At 46.7% G+C, this 21,777-nt stretch overlaps 1 protein-coding gene across 1 annotated transcript in view; it reads right to left on the bottom strand.

Moving 5' to 3' along the window:
* dnajc17 (DnaJ (Hsp40) homolog, subfamily C, member 17) overlaps nt 1-21,777 on the bottom strand; it is a 177,440-nt gene that overhangs the window by 86,492 nt on the left and 69,171 nt on the right. Inside the window, exons 6-7 of the mRNA XM_067991183.1 lie at nt 5,430-5,526; nt 994-1,043 (exon numbers count right to left, since the gene is read on the bottom strand). Coding sequence (XP_067847284.1) covers nt 994-1,043; nt 5,430-5,526 — 147 coding nt within the window. The remainder of the gene's footprint in view (nt 1-993; nt 1,044-5,429; nt 5,527-21,777) is intronic.

Raw genomic sequence — 21,777 nt, 5'->3', positions numbered from 1 at the left:
GAGAAAAGATCAACAAGATAGCACTTTAATGTTCCCCACCACCCCAGGACTCCCTTCATTCTATGCATCAATGACTGACACAGTCAGACTCCAAACCTTCGCCATTCTTGAACAGGCTGCAAGAAATAACTTGGGAGTGGCAACTCTTGCCCTGCTCCATAATAGTCAAATCCTTGCTCCCCCTCCCCCACAGACGAAGCACCTTGCCCCCTACCACACCCAGGTTGAAATCAGCCAAGCACCATAGTTACAGTGCATAACCACACCTGAATGAATTGATAGCCACATCATCTGTGGCACATCAACCTACAGTTCTTTAAGTTACCCTCTTGCATCCATGGTGAGGAACCAACTGCCCCCAGGAGGACAACCATTCAGTTGCACTAACTGAAATTTACTCCGTGAACAAAAGTAGAAAGGTGGTCTCCTGGTCTGTGGCGAGTTAGCTGATCGAGGGAGCAGTTGGGGCGCAACAATTAGTCTCAATGCGTTAGGGGAAAAAAAAAATCAGCCGGGGGTGGCGGGTGGAGGGGCCTCATCTCCAACCAGTGGCTGTTGCCGACATCCAGACCCTGGGTGACGACAGGACCGAGGGTTGATTGTGATGCACCCTGCGGTCAAACAGCCCGCCATCATTCAATGTCTAGGCTCATACAAGAAGAATGGCCCTTGTCGATGTACCAGAGGGCTGCTGGCGCAAATATCTGCGTCTTCAGCAGAGAATTAAGGAAGAACTGTGAAATTTAAAAGAAAATCAGGAGCATATAGAAAACTATTTAGAACCAGAGCCCAAAGTGAAAGCAGTCTCAGCTTAAATATGTAAATTTGGAAATTCCTCATGATATTTATTTGCATTCCCAGTTCCCTGGATTCGCTGTTTAGAAACTCTTCATACTTCCCCACAACTCGGACCCTTATAGGAGTTCCAGCCACACATCCACACCAGAGATTAAAACGAGCCATGGAGAGAACTAGTGCATTGAGAAGACTTACTTTCAGTTTAGGGGTTGAGTTGCGATCAGAATCAGTTCTGACTTCAGAGCCTAGGAAATTATAACAAAAAAAATGACATCATACGAACAAACATACGAAAAATACAAATTGAGAGCAGGAGTAGGCCATTCGGCTCCTCAAGCCTGCTCTGCCATTTGATAAGATCATGGCTGATCTGATTGTGACCTCAACCCTACTTTGCCATCTACCTACTGTAACCTTTGACTCCCTTGTTAATCAGGAATTTATCTAACTCAGCCTTAAAATATTGAATGACCCTGCCTCCACCGCTCTCTGGGGAAGGGAGTTCACACACTCACTACCCTCAAAGAAAAAATTTCTCCTGACCTCTGTCTTAAAAGGGAGACCCCTTATTTTTAAACTGTGTCCCCTAGTTCTAGTCTCTCCCGCAAGGGGAAACATCCTCTCAGCATTTACCCCTTCAAGTCTCCTCAGGATCTCATATGTTTCAATAAGATCACCTCTCATTCTTCTAAACTCCAATGTACACAGGCACAACTTGTTCAACATTTCCTCATAATATAACACCCCCCATCCCAGGAATCAGTCGAGTGAACCTTCTCTGAAACGCCTCCAAAGCAATTATGTCCTTTCTTAAATAAGGAGACCAAAACTGCACATAGTATTCTAGATGTGGTCTCACCAATGCCCTGTACAACTGTAACAAAACATCTCAACTTTTATATTCCATTCCCCTTGCAATAAATGACAACATTCTATTTGCCTTCCTAATCACTTGCTGTACCTGCACACTAACTTTTTGTGATTCATGTCCTAGGACACCGAGATCCCTCTGTACCTCAGAGTTCTGCAATCTCTCTCCATTTAAATAATATACTGCTTTTCTATTCCTCCTGCCAAAGTGGACAAGTTCACATTTTCCCACATTATACTCCATCTGCCAAATTTTTGCTCACTCGCTTAACCTATCAATATCCCTTTGCAGACTCCTTATGTCCTCTTCACAACTTACTTTTCTACTTACCTTTGTGTCATCACCCAAAATTAACAAGTGAGAAGCTGCATGTTGGCAGCTTAATTCCAAATGATCACAGCAACCAACTCAACTTCAGGACAAAGAAATGGCATGAAGCTAAAAAAATATTTTTAAACTGTATGTCCAGGAGATTTCTAACCTTTTTATTTTAAGGGTTAATATACTATGCTGTCATACTTAAAACAGTGAGCAAACCCCACTACTCTCCTCCGCACCGAGCGCGCCCCGCTACTCTCCTCCGCACCGAGCGCGCCCCGCTACTCTCCTCCGCACCGAGCGCGCCCCGCTACTCTCCTCCGCACCGAGCGCGCCCCGCTACTCTCCTCCGCACCGAGCGCGCCCCGCTAAAGTCCTCCGCACCGAGCTACTCTCCTCCGCACCGAGCGCGCCCCGCTACCCTCCTCCGCACCGAGTGCACCCCGCTACCCTCCTCCGCACCGAGTGCACCCCGCTACCCTCCTCCGCACCGAGTGCACCCCACTACCCTCCTCCGCACCGAGTGCACCCCACTACCCTCCTCCGCACCGAGTGCACCCCACTACTCTCCTCCGCACCGAGTGCACCCCACTACTCTCCTCCGCACCGAGTGCACCCCACTACCCTCCTCCGCACCGAGTGCACCCCACTACTCTCCTCCGCACCGAGTGCACCCCACTACTTTCCTCCGCACCGAGTCCCCCACTACTCTCCTCCGCACCGAGCCCCCCACTACTCTCCTCCGCACCGAGTGCACCCCACCACCCTCCTCCGCACCGAGTGCACCCCACCACCCTCCTCCGCACCGAGTGCACCCCACCACCCTCCTCCGCACCGAGTGCACCCCACCACCCTCCTCCGCACCGAGTGCACCCCACTACCCTCCTCCGCACCGAGTGCACCCCACTACTCTCCTCCGCACCGAGTGCACCCCACTACTCTCCTCCGCACCGAGTGCACCCCACTACTCTCCTCCGCACCGAGTGCACCCCACTACTCTCCTCCGCACCGAGTGCACCCCACTACTCTCCTCCGCACCGAGTGCACCCCACTACCCTCCTCCGCACCGAGTGCACCCCACTATCCTCCTCCGCACCGAGTGCACCCCACTACTCTCCTCCGCACCGAGTGCACCCCACTACTCTCCTCCGCACCGAGTGCACCCCACTACTCTCCTCCGCACCGAGTGCACCCCACTACTCTCCTCCGCACCAAGTGCACCCCACTACCCTCCTCCGCACCGAGCCCCCCACTACTCTCCTCCGCACCGAGTGCACCCCACTACTCTCCTCCGCACCGAGTGCACCCCACTACTCTCCTCCGCACCGAGTGCCCCCCACTACCCTCCTCCGCACCGAGCCCCCCACTACTCTCCTCCGCACCGAGCCCCCCACTACTCTCCTCCGCACCGAGCCCCCCACTACCCTCCTCCGCACCGAGCGCCCCTCATTGCTCTCTATCCTTTTCTAACTTTTCCTTATAATTTACAATATTTCTCTCCTTGGGTTTCCCATCTTACTCACTGTCCTTGGCAGGCTGGAAAAGTGGCCAACATTTTCCCTTTGGGTCCCCAAAGTCCACTCTTAAGCCAGCCATTATGGAGCGACTCACTCTCTGATTTACTTCCCTTTGGAGGGAGTGGGGAAGCACCTAGACCCAACTGGGCATCTTAATCTGCTGGCATGGGTGAGAACAAGAAACCCCAGACATGAATCCCATTTAGACTCCTTCAGGATCTCCTTTTGGAAACCAAAGATAACAATATTCATTGACTTTATGTTCTTTTCTTGAGCCTAACAATCTAACCTGAGATGTGAAGAGGAGAGCGTGAGAAGCTGGTGTCCAAAAGCAGAGAGTCTGGACACTTTTGGAGTGTGCTGTGCAAGAGGCATATTGGGCACCAGCTCGGAGGGCAGAGTAACCAATACCGAAGGAGTGAGGTGGAGTGGCCAGCAATACAGTGTGTTAAAGTGAGAAGGCGTGGGTATGGGTAAAGATCGGCTCCCCCTGAAGGCGACAGAATAGGTGTCAGCCAGGCAAAGAGCTGAGGAAGGCCAAGGCTGAATTATTGGATTGTTTGATTCCAACAGAAAGGCAAGATTTTCTCTGTAACAAAATGATGAACGCATTCACAAACAGCTAGTTTACGAGACTGCTACAAGAGAGGAGAGAGGAATTCTTCCCCCAGAGTTTGCTTTCAGTGCACTAAGTTACTATCTGTGCTATAAATGAACAGCTGTAAGAACAAGGCATTCGATTATTTCTAATGAAAGGTTTCACAAGGTCACAGAATTTTACAGCATTAGGCCTGTGTTGGCTCGCTGAAAGACTACCAAAGTTCCGTTCCTCGACCTGCTCCCAACTAAAGCCTCTCATCCTTGGAATCATCTTAGTGACTCTCTTCTGCAACAGCTCCATGGCCTTGACATTCTTCCTAAAGTAAAGTGTCCAAAACTGGACACAATATTTGAACTGTGGCCTAACCAGTGATTCGTACAGAATTAAGATTACCTCTTTGCTTTTGTACTCAATGCCCCTATTTATAAAACCTAGGATCCCGCAGAAAAAAGTTTTATCAACTTGTTGTTTCACTTTTAAAAATGTGTATCTGAACCCCGAAGTCTTTCTTCTCCCCTACTCCTCTTAAAGGGTTACCATTTGGTGTGTATTTCCTCTCAAAATTTATCACCTTGAATTTCTCCACATTAAATTTCATCCGACATCTATCCGCCTATTCTACTAACCTATCTATGCCATCCTGAAGTCACTTACAGTGGTTAGATAACAGCTGTAATTTCTCCCTGCTCCCCAATGTTATAGGCATCAATCTTTTGGAATAAATGCACCACACTGACATATTGAAAAATGTAAGTGTGCAGAAAACAAACAAAGAAAAATGGAAGATTTTGACTTCCCAAGTCTGGAAATGGCCCAATCAGAAGCCAGCAGCTCATCAACAGGCAACATGAGAAACTGCCCTGATAGAGATAATGGTGGGATCAAGAGTACTACTGGCAGAGGGGTCGGGGCAGGCAGGCTTAGGGCGACCATCTTAGCTCTTCCTAAAATCAGACTGGGGTGTGGAAGTTAAAAAAAGACTGTTTGTGCTAACATGTGCAACGCTTCACTGTGCAAAACATGAAACGGTCTAGTTTTGTATTATCCCACTCCGCACATGTAGCTATCTGGATTTTGGAATGAGCTCCAGTCTGTGCACAGTATTTTATACACATACACCGCTGGAAAAATCAGTTTCTTCGTGTCCAGTCTTCAGTTCTAAGAATTACAGGACGGCCAGTCTGGAGATCGGGAAGGCGAGTCAGCCTCGGCCACTTGAGCACCCTCAAAGCGGCAGAGAGTATGGGGAGGTGACCTGAAAATACGGAGGAGAAATTAGATCTTCCAGTTAACAAAGCATGCTGATAAACAGGCACAACTTTACCTTGCAACCTCTGCTCTCTCTCCAGCATTATCTGCTCCTTGATAAGCCTCTGCTGTTCCTCTAACTTCCTGGAACCCTCCTCCCTGAGCCTGGCAATCTGCAAGAGGACAAAAAGGTCTTCCGTCAGCTGCTAACGCAATGCAATAAGATTCCCTCCTAAGCAATTCAGGAATGAATCAATACTATTAATGAACAAGAAAAAGATTGGGGCAAAGTTCATGTCTGGAAAGAGAAGCAAACAAAAACAAATGTGAAACTGCTTTTCCATGTTTGTATTAAACTATATTATTTTGTTTTTGGTACCTCCAAATTTCTCTCTCTCTTCCTCTCCTAAAGGCACCAATTTTTCTGGAGTACTGTTCTATGGAATCCGACTGCCTCCTAAACAAAGAGTCATTCTTTGTGTACAAATGGCGGCAGACATTTCAACCACAGGGATATCACAGAGTCTGATCCTGTCCTCACTCGACATCCACACTTCCACTCTTTCCAGCAGGGGTTTCTGGAGAACAAACAGGAGCAGGAATCCTGGCTGCTTTTAATTCTCCCTAGCTCATGGGTGCTGAGGCCAAATGAAACACTTGCAAATGAGCTGGAAGGGGAGTTAAACCTCCCCGCCCCTCTCTCCACGTAGTAGAGTTAAAGCTCACCACACCCTGCCTGAAATGCCTCTTAAAATCTTTTGGCCATCTGATGTGCCCTAACAGTGCTGGGGTGAACCTATAAACTTAGCTTTGTAGCATTGAAACCGCACTCAAAGTTGGGTTCAATGGCAGTTGTACACTATGTGCAGTATCAGAATCACATTCAATTGCGTCTGACCCCGGGGAAAACAAGTACTTCCATTTTAAAACTAAATACTGTGCATTGCCTCAAACGAAAGTTAACCTTCTACTGAAACACTGTTAAACCCAGATGCTGGAACAATAGGTCAGAGCAACATATAACGGTCTGGAGGATGAGCTGGCCCCTCCACCTCCACCCAACAAACTCAGGCATTTCTGATTAACCGCTCCAAACAGCAATACATCTATGCATTGAGCAAAGTCCTTGATTTACTGATTCACAATAGTATCATGATCAGGTTAATCCCTTAATGATTTGCTTCACCTGATATAGTCTTCAGCAATGATAAAGATTGAGGGATTTATTCCGAGATCAGCTTCTGTGTGTGTACTTTCATTTGATGAGATAAAAAATAAAAGGAAGGACTATCATTTATATAGCACCTTATGACAAACAGTACATCAATGCTCTTCGCATAAATTACTTTGGGTTATATGACAGCAGTGTCTGGACTACAAAGTGGAAGCCATTATGTCTTTCACAAACAGCAATGAACTAGTTAATTTTCTTTTTGGTGGTATTAGTGAGGGGACAATGTTGGTTAGCACATGGAGAATTCCCTGTCCTTCTTTAAATAGTGCCACAGAATCTTTAACTTGCACCTGAACAGGTTGGTTTGACATGTCAGTTGAAGGGCTGCATCATGACAATGTAGCACTCCCTCAGTACCTCACTGAAGTGACAGCCTAGATTATTACATAGAATTTACAGCACAGAAACAGGCCATTCGGCTCAACGGGTCTATGCCGGTGTTTATGCCCCACACGAGCCTCCTCCCACCCTACTTCATCTCACCCTACCAGTATATCCTTCTATTCCTTTCTCCCTCATGTACTTATCTAGCTTCCCTTTAAATGTATCTCTGCAATTCGCCTCAGCTACACCTTGTGATAGCGAGTTCCACATTCTAATCACTCTCTGGGTAAAGAAGTTTCTCCTGAATTCCTTATTGGACTTATCAGTGACTATTTTATAATTATGACCCTTAGTTCTGGTCTCCCCGACAATGGAAACATTTCCTCTACGCCTACCCTATCAAACCCCTTTATAATTTTAATTTTAATTTTAAAGACCTCTATCAGGTCACCTCTCAGCCTTCTCTTTTCTAGAGAAAAGAGCCCCAGGCTGTTCAGTGTTTCTTGATAGTTACAACCTCTCAGTTGTGGTATCATCCTTGTAAATCTTTTTTGCAACTTGTCCAGTACCTCTATATCCTTTTTGTAATATGGGGACCAGAACTGTGCACAGTACACTAACTGGTCTAACCAAAGTTCCACATATGTTTAACATGTCTTATCTGCTTTTCAACTCTATTTTTCTACAAATTAACTCCAGTGCTTTGTTTGCATTTTTTATGGCCTTGTTAACCTGTGTTGCTACTTCTAATGCTTTGTGAATCGATCCCCCTAGATCGCTTTGCTCCTCTACCCCATTTAGTCTCTTATTTTTCAAGAAGTATGTGGCCTCCTTATTCCTCCTACCAAAATGCACCACCACATACTTATCTACATTGAAATCATATGCCATTTACACGCCCATTCTGCAAGTTTATTAACGTCGTCTTGTACTTTGTCACAGTCTTCCACGTCATTAACTATACCCCCCATATTATCTGCTTGTGTCCTGCAGTTGGGCTTGAACTCATAATCTTGCCTCAGAGCCAAAAGCACTACCACCTGAGCCAAGAGCACTACCACCTGAGCCAAGAGCACTACCACCTGAGCCAAGAGCACTACCACCTGAGCAAAACAAACAAATTGATCTGATGAAGTACACAGTTTCCCAATGTAGAATCAAATTTTGTGATGATACCAAGCTCAGTGATGAGGTGACCAAAAGATAGGAGGTTAGGGATGTAGACAAATTAATGCGTACATATATTGTACAGAATCCTCACATAATCAGAGATGTATTAAAAAGAATTTTATATATACTTGTAGGTTTTTCTCAATCACACAGCACAGGCTTGCTTGATTGGAGTTGGGGAATCACATGCTTCAGCACACACTTATAAAATGCCATGATGACACAGATATGTGGTGCCACGTAAGATGTCCTAAGCAAAGCGCCTTGGATCGTTTTACTACATTAAAGGCGCTATAAGAATGCAAGTTGTTGTTACACTGTATGAAGCTCCAGGATCTGCACAATAACATCAGTTCATTTTGACTTAAAAATGACTATGTGACCAGTTAAAAATTCTAAATTCAAAAATGCTATAATTGGGCAGCACCAGCATTATTCTGCAATGGGGTGGGATTTATTCTGTAATTGGGTGGAATAAAAATTTTTAAATTTGTGCTTTTCCTCAAACCCTTTCTTGTGTTCATGGCTACAATTTATAAGCAGACTGAGTGTCTTTTGCATCAAAACCTAGGCTTATTCTATAATTCGACAGGACATTCTGTAATTGGGCAGAGTTAAGATGTTACAACCTGCACTCTTCCTCAATCCCTTTCTTGTCTTCATGACTACACTACAGCTTATAAGCAGACTAAGTCTCTTATGAACCAAAACCTCTGTAAAATGTATTTCTTAAGTAGTAGCTACTGCCTCATTTACAGGTCAAGAGGCTATCTGAATAGTAGACTGAAGGCCACGATTGTGTCCCTGGATTATAAGGGTGTATTTTTCTTTTGAAGATGAAGCATAAATCTCGACGTTGCCAGTTAACTCTGATAGAATTAGCCAAAGCAGCAATGGTGTCAGTGAGAGTGAAGCCAATGATAAAATAACACTTCTCCAAATGCTTGGCAATCATTGAGCTGTCAACGTCCTGCAGATAATTCAAAATCCTTGAAGTAAACAGAAATTAAATTTCCTTCTTTCAGTTTTGTTTGCATCAATACATTTTATCCCTTAAACTATGTGTCCTGTTATCCTAGCCAAAGAGAAGCGTAACTATTTTGTACCTGTAGACTAAAGGCCGATCTTCCAATTTGTAATTTAGTGAAGCAGCAGCCACCATCTTAAATCCTAGCTAACTGAAAAAAAAACAGAAAATCCCTACTTTGTCAGACGACTATTCTGGAATTTGATAGCGAGGATTATTATGGAGTTTGATAGTGAGGAGATCTACTCATGAAGGCAGAGGGGATGGGCGAGGTACTAAATGATACTTTGCATCTGTCTTTACCAAGGAAGACGATGCTGCCAGAGTCTCAGTAAAGGAAGATGTAGTTCAGATACTGGATGGGCTAAAAATTGATAAAGAAAAGGTACTTGAAAGGCTAGCTGTACTTAAAGTAGGATGGGATGCATCCTAGGTTGCTGAGGAAAGTAAGGGTGGAAATTGCGGAGGTACTGGCCATAATCTTACAAACATCCGTAGATACTGGGGTGGTGCCAGAGGACTGGAGAATTGCAAATGTTGCACCCTTGTTCAAAAAAGGGTGTAAGGATAAACCCAGCAACTATAGGCCAGTCAGTTTAACCTCAGTGGTGGGGAAGCTTTTAGAAACGATAATCCGGGACAGAATTAACAGTCACTTGGGCGAGGGTGGATTGATTAGGGAAAGCCAGCACGGATTTTTTTTAAAAAGGCAAATAGTGTTTAACTAACCCCTTAGAGCTTTTTTATAAAGGTAACAGAGAGGGTAGATGAGGACAATGCAGTTGATGTGGTGTATATGGACTGTCAAAAGGCATTTGATAAAGTGCCGCACGGTAGGCTTATCATCAAGATTGCAGCTCATGGAATAAAGGGGGCAGTAGCAACATGGATACAGAATTGGCTAAGGGAAAGGAAACATAGAAACACAGAAAATAGGAGCAGAAGTAGGCCATTCGGCCCTTCGTGCCTGTTCCGCCATTCAATATGATCATGGATGATCCTCTATCTCAATATCATATTCCCGCTCTCTCCCCATACCCCTTGATGCCTTTTGTATCTAGAAATCTATCTAGCTCCTTCTTAAATATATTCAGTGACTTGGCCTCCACAGCCTTCTGTGGTACAGAATTCCACAGGTTCACCACCCTCTGAGTGAAGAAATTTCTCCTCATCTCAGTCCTAAATGTCCTACCCCGTATCCTGAGACTGTGACCCCTCGTTCTGGACCCCCCAGCCAGGGGAAAGATCCTCCCTGCATCCAGTCTGTCTAGCCCGGTCAGAATTTTATACGTTTCAATGAGATCACCTCTCATTCTTCTAAAAGCGAGTGAATACAGGCAGAGTCAAAAAGTCAACATACAGGTGCAGCAGGTAATCCGGAAGGCAAACGGAATATTGGCCTTTATTTCTAGGGGGATGGAGTATAAAAGCAGGGAAGTCACGCTACAACTGTACAGGGTGCTGGTGAGACCACACCTGGAGTACTGCGTACAGTTCTGGTGCCCTTATTTAAGGAAGGACATACTTGCATTGGAGGCAGTTCAGAGAAGGTTCACTAGGTTGATTCCGGGTATGGAAGGGTTGTCTTATGAGGAAAGACTGAACAGGTTGGGTCTATACTCAAGGGAGTTTAGAAGAATGAGAGGAGATCTTATTGAAACATAAAAGATTCTGAGGGGACTCGATAGGGTAGATGCTGAGAGGATGTTACCCCTCATGGGGGAATTTAAAACTAGGGGGCATAGAACAAGGGGTCGCCCGATTAAGACAGAAATGAGGAGGAATTTCTTCTCCAGGAGGGTCATGAATCTTTGGAATTTTTTACCCCAAAAAGCTGTGGAGGCTGAGTCATGAATACATTCAAGGCTGAGTTTGACAAATTTTTGATCAGCAAGGGAGTCAAAGGATATGGGGAAAGGGTGGGAAAGTGGATTGAGGTAAAAATCAGATCAGCCATGATCTCATTAAATGGCGGAGCAGGCTCGAGGGGCCGAATGGCCAACTCCTGCTCCTATCTCTTATGGTCTTATGGAGTTGACCCAATCTCTCCTCATATGACAGACCTGCCATCCCAGGAATCAGTCTGGTGAACTCGCTGCACTCCCTCTATGGCAAGTATATCCTTTCTTAGGTAAGGAGACCAAAATTGCACACAATACTCCAGGTGTGGTCTCACCAAGGCCTGGTATAACTGCCGTAAGAAAATCCTTGCTCCTGTACTCAAATCCTCTTGCAATGAAGGCCAACATACCATTTGCCTTCCTAACTACTGTTATACCTGCATGTTTGCTTTCAGTGACTGGTGTTCAAGGACACCCAGGTCCCTTTGTACATCAACATTCCCCAATCTATCGCCATTTAAATAATACTCTGCCTTTCTGTTTTTCCTTCTGAAGTGGATAACTTCACATTTATCCACATTATACTGCATCTGCCATGTATTTGCCCACTCACTCAACTTGTCTAAATCGCCTTGAAGCCTCTTTGCATCCTCCTCACAACTCACGATCCCACCTAGTTTTGTGTCGTCAGAAAATTTGGAAATATTACATTTGGTTCCCTCATCCAAATCATTGATATATATTGTGAATAGATGGGGCCCAAGCACTGATCCCTGCAGTACCCCACTAGTCACTGCCTGCCACCCCGAAAAAGTCTAATTTATTCCTACTCTCCGTTTCCTGTCTGTTAGCCAATTTTCAATCCATGTCAGTATATAAAATTGAAGTCAATGGGAATAAGGGGGAAAACTCTCCAGTGGCTGGAGTCATACCTAGCACAAAGGAAGATAGCAGTGGTTGTTGGAGGCCAATAATATCAGCCCCAGGACAATGCTGCAGGAGTTCCTCAGGGCAGTGTCCTAGGCCCAACCATCTTCAGCTGCTTCATCAATGACCTTCCCTCAATCATAAGGTCAGAAATGGGGATGTTCGCTGATGATTGCACAGTGTTCATTCCATTTGCAACCCCTCAAATAATGAAGCAGTCCGAGCCCTCATGCAGCAAGAACTGGACAACATCCAGGCTTGGGCTCATAAGTGGCAAATAACATTCGTGCCAGACAATGACCATCTCCAACAAGAGAGAATCTAACCATCTCCCCATGACATTCAATGGCATTACCATCGCCGAATCCCCCACCATCACCATTGACCAGAAACTTAACTGGACCAGCCATATAAATACTGTGGCTACAAGAGCAGGTCAGAGGCTGGGTATTCTGCAGCGAGTGACTCACCTCCTGACTCCCCAAAGCCTTTCCACCATCTACAAGGCACAAGTCAGGAGTGTGATGGAATACTCTCCACTTGCCTGGATGAGTGCAGCTCCAACAACACTCAAGAAGCTCGACACCATCCAGGACAAAGCAGCCCGCTTGATTGGCACCCCTTCTACCACCCTGAACATTCACTCCCTTCACCACTGGCGCACTGTGGCTGCAGTGTGTACCATTCACAGGATGCACTGCAGCAACTCACCAAGGCTTCTTCAACAGCACCTCCCAAACCCGCAACCTCTACCACCTAGAAGGACAAGAGCAGTAGGCACATGGGAACAACATCTGCACGTTCCCCTCCAAGTCACACACCATCCCGACTTGGAAATATATCGCCGTTCCTTCATCGTCGCTGGGTCAAAATCCTGGAATTCCCTTCCTAACAGCACTGTGGGAGAAACTTCACCACACAGACTGCAGCGGTTCAAGAAGGCGGCTCACCACCACCTTCTCAAGGGCAATTAGGGATGGGCAATAAATGGTGGCCTCGCCAGCGACGCCCACATCCCCATGAACGAATTAAAAAAAACCCATGTGCTTTAATTTTGCACACTAACCTCTTATGTGGGACTTTATCAAAGGCCTTCTGAAAATCTAAATAAACCACATCCACTGGTTCTCCCTTATCTATTCTACCAGTTACACCCTCAAAAGACTCCAGTAGAAACAGAGAGTAGTGGTGAATGGTTGTTTTTTGGACTGGAGGGAGGTGCACAGTAGTGTTCCCCAGGGGTCAGTGCTAGGACTACTGCTTTTCTTGATAGATATTAATGACTTGGACTTGGGTGTACAGGCACAATTTCAAAATTTGCAGACGACACAAAACTTGGAAGGGTAGTAAACAGTGAGGAGGAGAGTGATAGACGTCAAGAGGATATAGACAGGCTGGTGGCATGGGCAGACACGTGGCAGATGAAATTTAATGCAGAAAAATGCGAGGCGATACATTTCGATAGGAAGAACGAGAAGAGGCAATATAAACTAGAGGGCACAACTCTAAAAAGAGAGATCTGGGGGTATATGTGCACAAATCATTGAAGGTGGCAGGGCAAGTTGAGAAAGTGGTTAAAAAAGCATCCGGGTTCCTGGGCTTTATAAATAGAGACATAGAATACAAAAGTATGGAAGTCATGATGAACCTTTATAAAACACTGGTTCAGCCACAACTGGAGTATTGTGTTCAGTTCTGGGCACCGCACTTTAGGAAAAATGTGAAGGCCTTGGAGAGGATGCAGAAGAGATTTACTAGAATGATTCCAGGGATGAGGGACTTTAGTTACGTGGATAGACTGGAGAAGCTGGGGTTGTTCTCCTTGGAACAGAGACGGTTACGAGGAGATTTGATAGAGGTATTCAAAATCATGAAGGGTCTAGACAGAGTAGATGGAGAGAAACTGTTCCCATTGGCGGAACCAGAGGACATAGATTTAACGTGATTGGCAAAAGAATCAATCAAAGGTGACATGAAGAAAACCTTTTTTGCTTTTTTTTTTATAATCACAGCGAGTGGTCAGGATCTGGAATGCACTGCTCGAGGGGGTGGTGAAGGCAGATTCAATCATGGCCTTCAAAAGGGAACTGGATAAGTACTTGAAAGGAAAAAGTTTGCAGGGTTACGGGGAAAGGGCAGGGGAGCGGGACTAGCTTGATTGCTCTTGCATAGAGCCAGTGCGGACTTGATGGGCAGAATGGCCTCTTTTCGTGCTGAAACCTTTCCATGATTCTTTCTATGATTCGAGGCCGGAATTTGATGGCCAGGACGAGGCCGGAATTTGATGGCCAGGACGAGGCCGGAATTTGATGGCCAGGACGAGGCCGGAATTTGATGGCCAGGACGAGGCCGGAATTTGATGGCCAGGACGAGGCCGGAATTTGATGGCCAGGACGAGGCCGGAATTTGATGGCCAGGACGAGGCCGGAATTTGATGGCCAGGACGAGGCCGGAATTTGATGGCCAGGACGAGGCCGGAATTTGATGGCCAGGACGAGGCCGGAATTTGATGGCCAGGACGAGGCCGGAATTTGATGGCCAGGACGAGGCCGGAATTTGATGGCCAGGACGAGGCCGGAATTTGATGGCCAGGACGAGGCCGGAATTTGATGGCCAGGACGAGGCCGGAATTTGATGGCCAGGACGAGGCCGGAATTTGATGGCCAGGACGAGGCCGGAATTTGATGGCCAGGACGAGGCCGGAATTTGATGGCCAGGACGAGGCCGGAATTTGATGGCCAGGACGAGGCCGGAATTTGATGGCCAGGACGAGGCCGGAATTTGATGGCCAGGACGAGGCCGGAATTTGATGGCCAGGACGAGGCCGGAATTTGATGGCCAGGACGAGGCCGGAATTTGATGGCCAGGACGAGGCCGGAATTTGATGGCCAGGACGAGGCCGGAATTTGATGGCCAGGACGAGGCCGGAATTTGATGGCCAGGACGAGGCCGGAATTTGATGCATGAGGGATATTCTGCAATAACAACTTGCCTTTATATATCACCTTTAACATCGAAACATTCCAAGATGCTTCACAGAGGCATGAGGAAAAACAGACACTGAGCCAAATAAGGAAAAATTAGGAGAAAGACGTGGAGAGGTTTAGCGAGGAAATTCCAGAGATTAGGATCTAGGTGGCTGAAAGCATGGCTGCCAACATGGGGCAAAAAGGAGGGGCAGGTGGAAGTTTGGAGTCAGAACAACAGAGTTTAGTGTTGTGGGAGTTTGTAGGGGCTGAAGGTTATTACAGGTATAGGGAAGAGCAAGTTCTATATCAGAACAAAACAAAAGGATAAGAATTTTAAATTTGAAGTGGATGGGGACTGGGAACTAATATAGATCAGTGTTGTGAGCAGCTGGACAAGGTGTGAAATGAGATGTGGGGAAGAGAGTTTTTGATGAGCTGAAGTTTATGGGAGATGGTGAAGGGATGCTGGCCAGGAGAGCATTGGAGTAATTGAGTCTCTAGATGACAAAGGCAAGAATCAATGGCAGATGGCCTGAACTGGGCGACAGTATGAAATAGAAGTGGGCAATTTTTGTTATGGAGAGGGTATGGGGTCAGAAACTCAGCTCAGGATTCAACAGGATTTTCAGGTTGTGAACAGTGTGGTTCAGCCAGAGATAGCGGCCATGAAGAGGTAAGGAGTCGATGGTGAGCGTACAGAGTTTGTGGCGTGGACACAAGACGATAGGCTTGGTCTTCCCAGTGATTAGCTGGAGGAGGAAGTTATGGCTCATCCAAGACTGGATGTCGGACAAGTAGTCCAACAACGCAGAGGCAGTGGATGGGTTAAGAAGGGTGATACAGAGTTAGAGCTGGGGATAATCAGCATACATGTGACTTCGAACGGTGTCACCACGTGATAACATGTACATAAGGGAAAAAAGGGGGCTAAGGACGGATCCCCGGGGGGTTCAGGAAGTGATGGTGTGGGGGTGGGAAGAGAAGCCATTGCCAGAGATTCTCTAGCTACAGTTGGATAGGAAAGATGTTTAAAAATAGGTTAGATAGGTGGTTAAAGGAAAGAAAACTAAAGAAATATGGGAACAGGGTAGGCACGTGAGATTAGGATGACTACTGATATGGAGGATAAACACTAACATGGCCTGGTTAGGCTAAATGGACTGTTTCAGTGTGGTAATTCTAAGTAAGAGTGGAACCATGCAAGGGCAGTCCCAATGAGAGAGCGAGGCGTTTGAGGAGGATGGTGTGATCAGCCATGTCGAAAGCTGCACGGAGGTGAAGGAGGACGAGGTGAAATAATGCAGCATGGCCAAAGTTACAGAGAATGTTTTGGATGAGGATTTTTCTTGAATTACAAGGACAGAATGCATTCCTGTGAAGTTTCTTAGTCATACCATCAGCACTGAATCTGCCCACTACCTTCAGAAAGGGATGTCTGTCTCTTGAGTCTGTTCACCAGGACCCGAGTGTACCCTGCAGCACCCACAAGATAAATTAAGAGAACTTGCAATAAATTCCTTCAGAATCAAATTTACTCAAGAACTAAAGTCACTTACTAGCTTTTGCACAAGTGAAAGAGAAAGAGCATTTAACGCAAGGCTTTCCTGGCACCTTATAGTTTTTTTCCCACCGCCCCTTGCTCTCCAGCAAACTATCTTTTGCTAATCGATGTTTTGGCATCAACACACCTGACTGAGTCACATGATGGGAGAACGGGCTGGAGTTAGTTACTTTGTTTTAAAACTGAAAAATTGAATTTTGTTTTACATGGTGTTTCACAGGAAAAACAATACTGCTTTACAGTTATAATAATCCTGTACATGTTACACCGGCATGCCCCTGTATTTATTGTGTATACCAGGTAATAGCCATGCATTTGTGAAACGCATCAGTTTGACTCGGTGGTAGCACGAGGGTTACCAACTCTGGTTGGATGTATTCCAGGAAAGTTAGTCAAATGACCTCCTGCTGCCAACCTCCCCACCCTCACATTCCCGCTATTGATTGCCCAACACGTCCACCCTCGCTGCACACTGCCTTCCCACACAAACTGGAAAGCAAACAGATTCTTTGGGCCCGATATTACCAGGGCGGCGGGTTCGCGGCAGGGGTGGGGGGGGGGGGGGGGGCGATTGGGCGTGTGGGTAACGCGCCCGGTGAAATCAGTCTGCCCCGAACACAATCGCAGACTAATTGGATCCACTTACCTAGTCTTCCGGGTTCCCCACTGCTGAGCTGCGCATCGGGCGGACTGCGCATGCGCAGTAAGGTCTGCCAGCTGGAGGAGCTCTATTTAAAGGGGCAGTCCTCCACTGACTGATGCTGCAAGAAATAGGAAAAATTACAGCATGGAGCAGCCCAGGGGGAAGGCTGCTCCCAGGTTTAATGATGCCTCACTCCAGGTATCATTAGATGGGGTGAGGAGGAGGGGGAGGACAGAGATCATCCCCCCGGCGGGCAGGAGGAAGCGGCCTGCCTCTGCCACCAAGAAGGTCTGGCTCGAGGTGGCAGAGGAGGTCACCTGCACCACCAACATATCACCCACCTGCATACAGTGCAGGAGGCGCTCCAATGACCTAAGTAGGTCAGCCAAAGTGAGTACACTTACTCATTCCCCTACACTCCGTCTGCCACATCACCGCCCCCACCCCACATCTCCTTCTGCACTGCCAACACTACTCTGTCACATCACCCCTCACACCCACTCAAACCTCATCCTCATCTTACCTGCATTTACTCACCTCGTCAGTACTCATCCCGCCACTACCACTCAACCCAATCCTCATACAATCTCATGGCTCTATCTCATACTCACCCTCTCATGCATCTCTTTCACAGTCAGCCTCATTCAACCTGCCACTACCTGTGCTGCAGCCACAGGGCATGCATCACATATGTGCAGTAGGCAGCGTAAGGCAAACGTGTCGTGAGCATGAAGGGGATGCACAAGGGTGTTTGAGGGTTTGTCATGGTTTTTTACTTATATTTAATTTCTGAGCAACTCACATTACATATTATACTGGCACCACTACTGTCACGTTTTTGCGAATCTTGTCTGGTTTGTGCAATAATGCCCTTTCCTGAGGATCACAATGAAGACCCACAACTGATGCCACACATTGCGTCACTGCAGGGTGGGTGTAGGTGTATTTGCAGGGCTCTTTTGTGCAGACGACTGAGAGACGTCGGTGATGTCCCCGGTGGCACCCTGGAAGGATGCGGAGAAGTTGTTGAGGGCAGTGGTGACTTTGACAGCGACAGGTAAGAAGATGGTGCTCGGGCCAGCCGGGAGCAGCTCGGCATGAAGGAGGCTGCAGATGTCCACGACTATATGTCGAGTGACTCTGAGCCTCCGTGTGCACTGCTCCTCAGAGAGGTCCAGGAAGCTGAGCCTCGGTCTGTGGACCCTGTGCCGAGGGTAGTGCCCTCTGCAACGCATCTCTCTCTGCGGTTGCCCTCCCTCCTGCTGTGCAGGTGGATGTGTCACAGCACTGTGTTGTGGAGCTCCACGTGTCAGAGGTAGACGGCGTGGCCGGCGAGGCTGGTGATGCTGTTCGCCCTCTGAGGTCATGACTGCAGCTACGGAGGCCCCCATCCGCAAGATGTACATCTGAGGGGGTCCGCAAGGTAGGTACATGTGTCTGGACCCCAGGGTAAGTGTGCAAGTTTGTGAATTTTATTGTTAGGAGGAGGGTGGTGGAGGCCAAACTTTGTCCAAAGTGACAGAGTGGCCTCCTGCAATGAGTGAGGGCCCCCCCCCACCCCCCACCCCCCCACCCCCCCCCACCACCTGTCACATGGACATTTGCAGCTGCCACACGTCCATTTGAACTGGGAGTGTTTCCCCCAGGACGGGAAACAGTCCCAGTTGTTTGTAAAATCCCAACCCTCCTAAAATATCTCGTTAATCAGGTCTGTAAACGACCTGAAATACCAAAATAAATACTTTAAGTGGCACCCCGCTGGCTTTAATTGCCGGCGGGAGTCCCACATGCGGGGGCTGCGTGCGCATGTCAGCGCGTCAGTGGGAAACCCGGAAGTGGGCAGGTTGGAGCCGGGCTCCCGCCCCGCCCCGGGAATCCCCGATTTTCGTCGCCCCCCCCCCCCCCCGCCAGGAACGCACCCAATCGCGGGTGCTAAAATCGACCCCTTTGTTACCCAATTGGATGATTCTTGACTGTCACTTAGTTACATTTAGCTTAGTTATGAAAAAAGACAAAGATAGAACAGGAGTTAAAGTTCTCAATTGGGGAAAGGCCAATTTTACTAAGCTGGTAAGTGATTTAGCAAAAATGGACTGGAAACAGCTACTTGAAGGTAAATCAATATCACAGCAGTGGGAGGCGTTCAAGGGGGAGATTCAAGGGATGCAGAGCAAACATGTTTCCACAAAGAAAAAGAGTGGGACTGCCAAATCTAGAGCCCCCTGGATGTCAAGGAGCATACAGGGTAAGATAAGGCAAAAAAGGAAAGCTTATGTCAGATACCGAGAGCTCAATACTACAGAAACCAGAGAGGAATATAGAAAATGCAGGGGTGAAATTAAAAAGGAAATTAGGAAAGCAAAGAGAGGGCATGAAAAAATACTGGCAAGTAAAATCAAGGAAAACCCAAAGATGTTTTATAAATACTTTAAGAGCAAGAGGATAATTAAGGAAAGAGTAGTGCCTATTAGAGGCCAAAAAGGTAACCTACGTGTGGAGGCTGAAGATGTGGGTATGGTTCTTAATGAATACGTTGCATCTGTCTTCATAAAAGAGAGGGCTGATGCAGACATGGTAGTTAAGGAGGAGGATTGTGAAATATTGGATAGGATCAAAATAGTGAGAGAGGAAATACTAAGGGGATTAGCATCTTTGAAAGTAGATAAATCACCAGGCCCGGATGTAATGTATCCCAGGCTGTTAAAAGCAAGAGAGGAAATTGCGGAGGCTCTGACCATCATTTTCCAATCTTCCCGGGATACAGGTGTGGTGCTGGAGGATTGGAGGACTGCTAACGTACCGTTGTTTAAAAAGGGAGAGAGGGATAGACCAAGTAATTACAGGCCAGTTAGTTTAACCTCGGTGGTGGGCAAATTATTGGAATCAATTCTGAGGGACAGGATAAACCGTCACTTAGAAATGCATGCATTAATCAAGCACAGTCAGCATGGATGTGTTACGGGAAGGTCGTGTCTGACTAACTTGATTGAATTTTTTTGAGGAGATAACAAGGAGGGTTGATGAGGGTAGTGCGTTTGATGTAGTCTACATGGATTTTAGCAAGGCTTTTGACAAGATCCCACGTGGCAGACTGGTCAAAAAAGTACAAGCCCATGGGATCCAAGGGAGAGTGGCAAGTTGGATCCAAAATTGGCTCAGTAGCAGGAAGCAAAGGGTAATGGTCTACGGGTGTTTTTGTGACAAGGCTGTTTCCAGTGGGGTTCCGCAGGGCTCAGTACAAGGTCCCTTGCTTTTTGTGATATATATTAATGATTTGGACTTAAATGTAGGGGGCATGATTAAGAAGTTTGGAGATGATATAAAAATTGGTCGTATGGTTGATAGTGAGGAGGAAAGCTGTAGACTGCAGGATATCAATGGACTGGTCAGGTGGACAGAAAAGTGGCAAATGGAATTCAGTCTGGAGAAGTGTGAGGTAATGCATTTGGGGAGAGCAAACAAGGCAAGGGAATACACAATAAATGGGAGGATATTGAGAGGTATAGAGGAAGTGAGGGACCTTGGAGTTCATGCCCACAGATCCCTGAAGGTAGCAGGACAGGTAGATAAGGTGGTTAAGAAGTCATACGGGATACTTTCCTTTATTAGCAGAAGTATAGAATATAAGAGCAAGGAGGTTATGCTAGAACTGTATAAAACATTAGTTAGGCCACAGCTTGAGTACTGCATACAGTTCTGGTCACCACATTACAATTCCACTAGAGAGGGTACAGAGGAGATTTACGAGGATGTTGCCAGGACTGGAGAATTTTAGCTATGAGGTGAGATTGAATAGGCTGGGATTGCTTTCTTTGGAACAGAGGAGGCTGAGGGGAGATTTAATTGAGGTGTACAAAATTATGAAGAGCCTAGATAGAGTGGATAGGAAGGACCTATTTCCTTTAACAACCAGGGGGCATAGATTTAAAGTGATTGGTAGAAGGATTAGAAGAGAACTGAGGAAAAAAAATTTCACCCAGAGGTGTGATGGGGATCTGGAACTCACTGCCTTAAAGGGTGGTAGAAGCAGAAACCCTCATCACATTTAAAAAGTACTTGGATGTGCACTTGAAGTGCCATAACCTACAAAGCTATGGACCAAGTGCTGGAAAGTGGGATTAGACCGGGTGGCTCTTTTTCGGCTGGCGCGAACACGATGGGCCGAACGGCCTCCTTCTGTGCCGTAAATTTTCTATGTGCCAGCAATTCTATGATTCAAACAGCCTTTTTTCCCATCTCTGTTTTTTTTTAATGCTCCAATGATTTTTCTCCCAGGTTGCTCACTGGATTAGGGGTAATATTCTGGCATGGGCGGAGGATTGGTTATCTAACAGGAAGCAGAGAGTTGGGATAAATGGTTCATTCTCAGACTGGCAACCAGTAGCCAGTGGTGTTCCCCAGGGGTCGGTGCTGGGCCCCCAACTCTTTACAATCTATATTAACGATTTGGAGGAGGGGACCGAGTGTAACATATCAAAGTTTGCAGATGATACAAAGATGGGAGGGAAAGTAGAGAGTGAGGAGGACATAAAAAACCTACAAGGGGATATAGACAGGCTGGGTGAGTGGGCAGAGATTTGGCAGATGCAATACAATATTGGAAAATGTGAGGTTATGCACTCTGGCAGGAAAAATCAGAGAGCAAGTTATTATCTTAATGGCGAGAAACTGGAAAGTACTGCAGTACAAAGGGATCTGGGGGTCCTAGTGCAAGAAAATCAAAAAGTT

The sequence above is a fragment of the Heptranchias perlo genome, chromosome 10 (assembly GCF_035084215.1).
Source record: "Heptranchias perlo isolate sHepPer1 chromosome 10, sHepPer1.hap1, whole genome shotgun sequence".
NCBI classification, from domain to species: domain Eukaryota; kingdom Metazoa; phylum Chordata; class Chondrichthyes; order Hexanchiformes; family Hexanchidae; genus Heptranchias; species Heptranchias perlo.
This window is presented reverse-complemented; position numbering and strand designations above follow the sequence as displayed.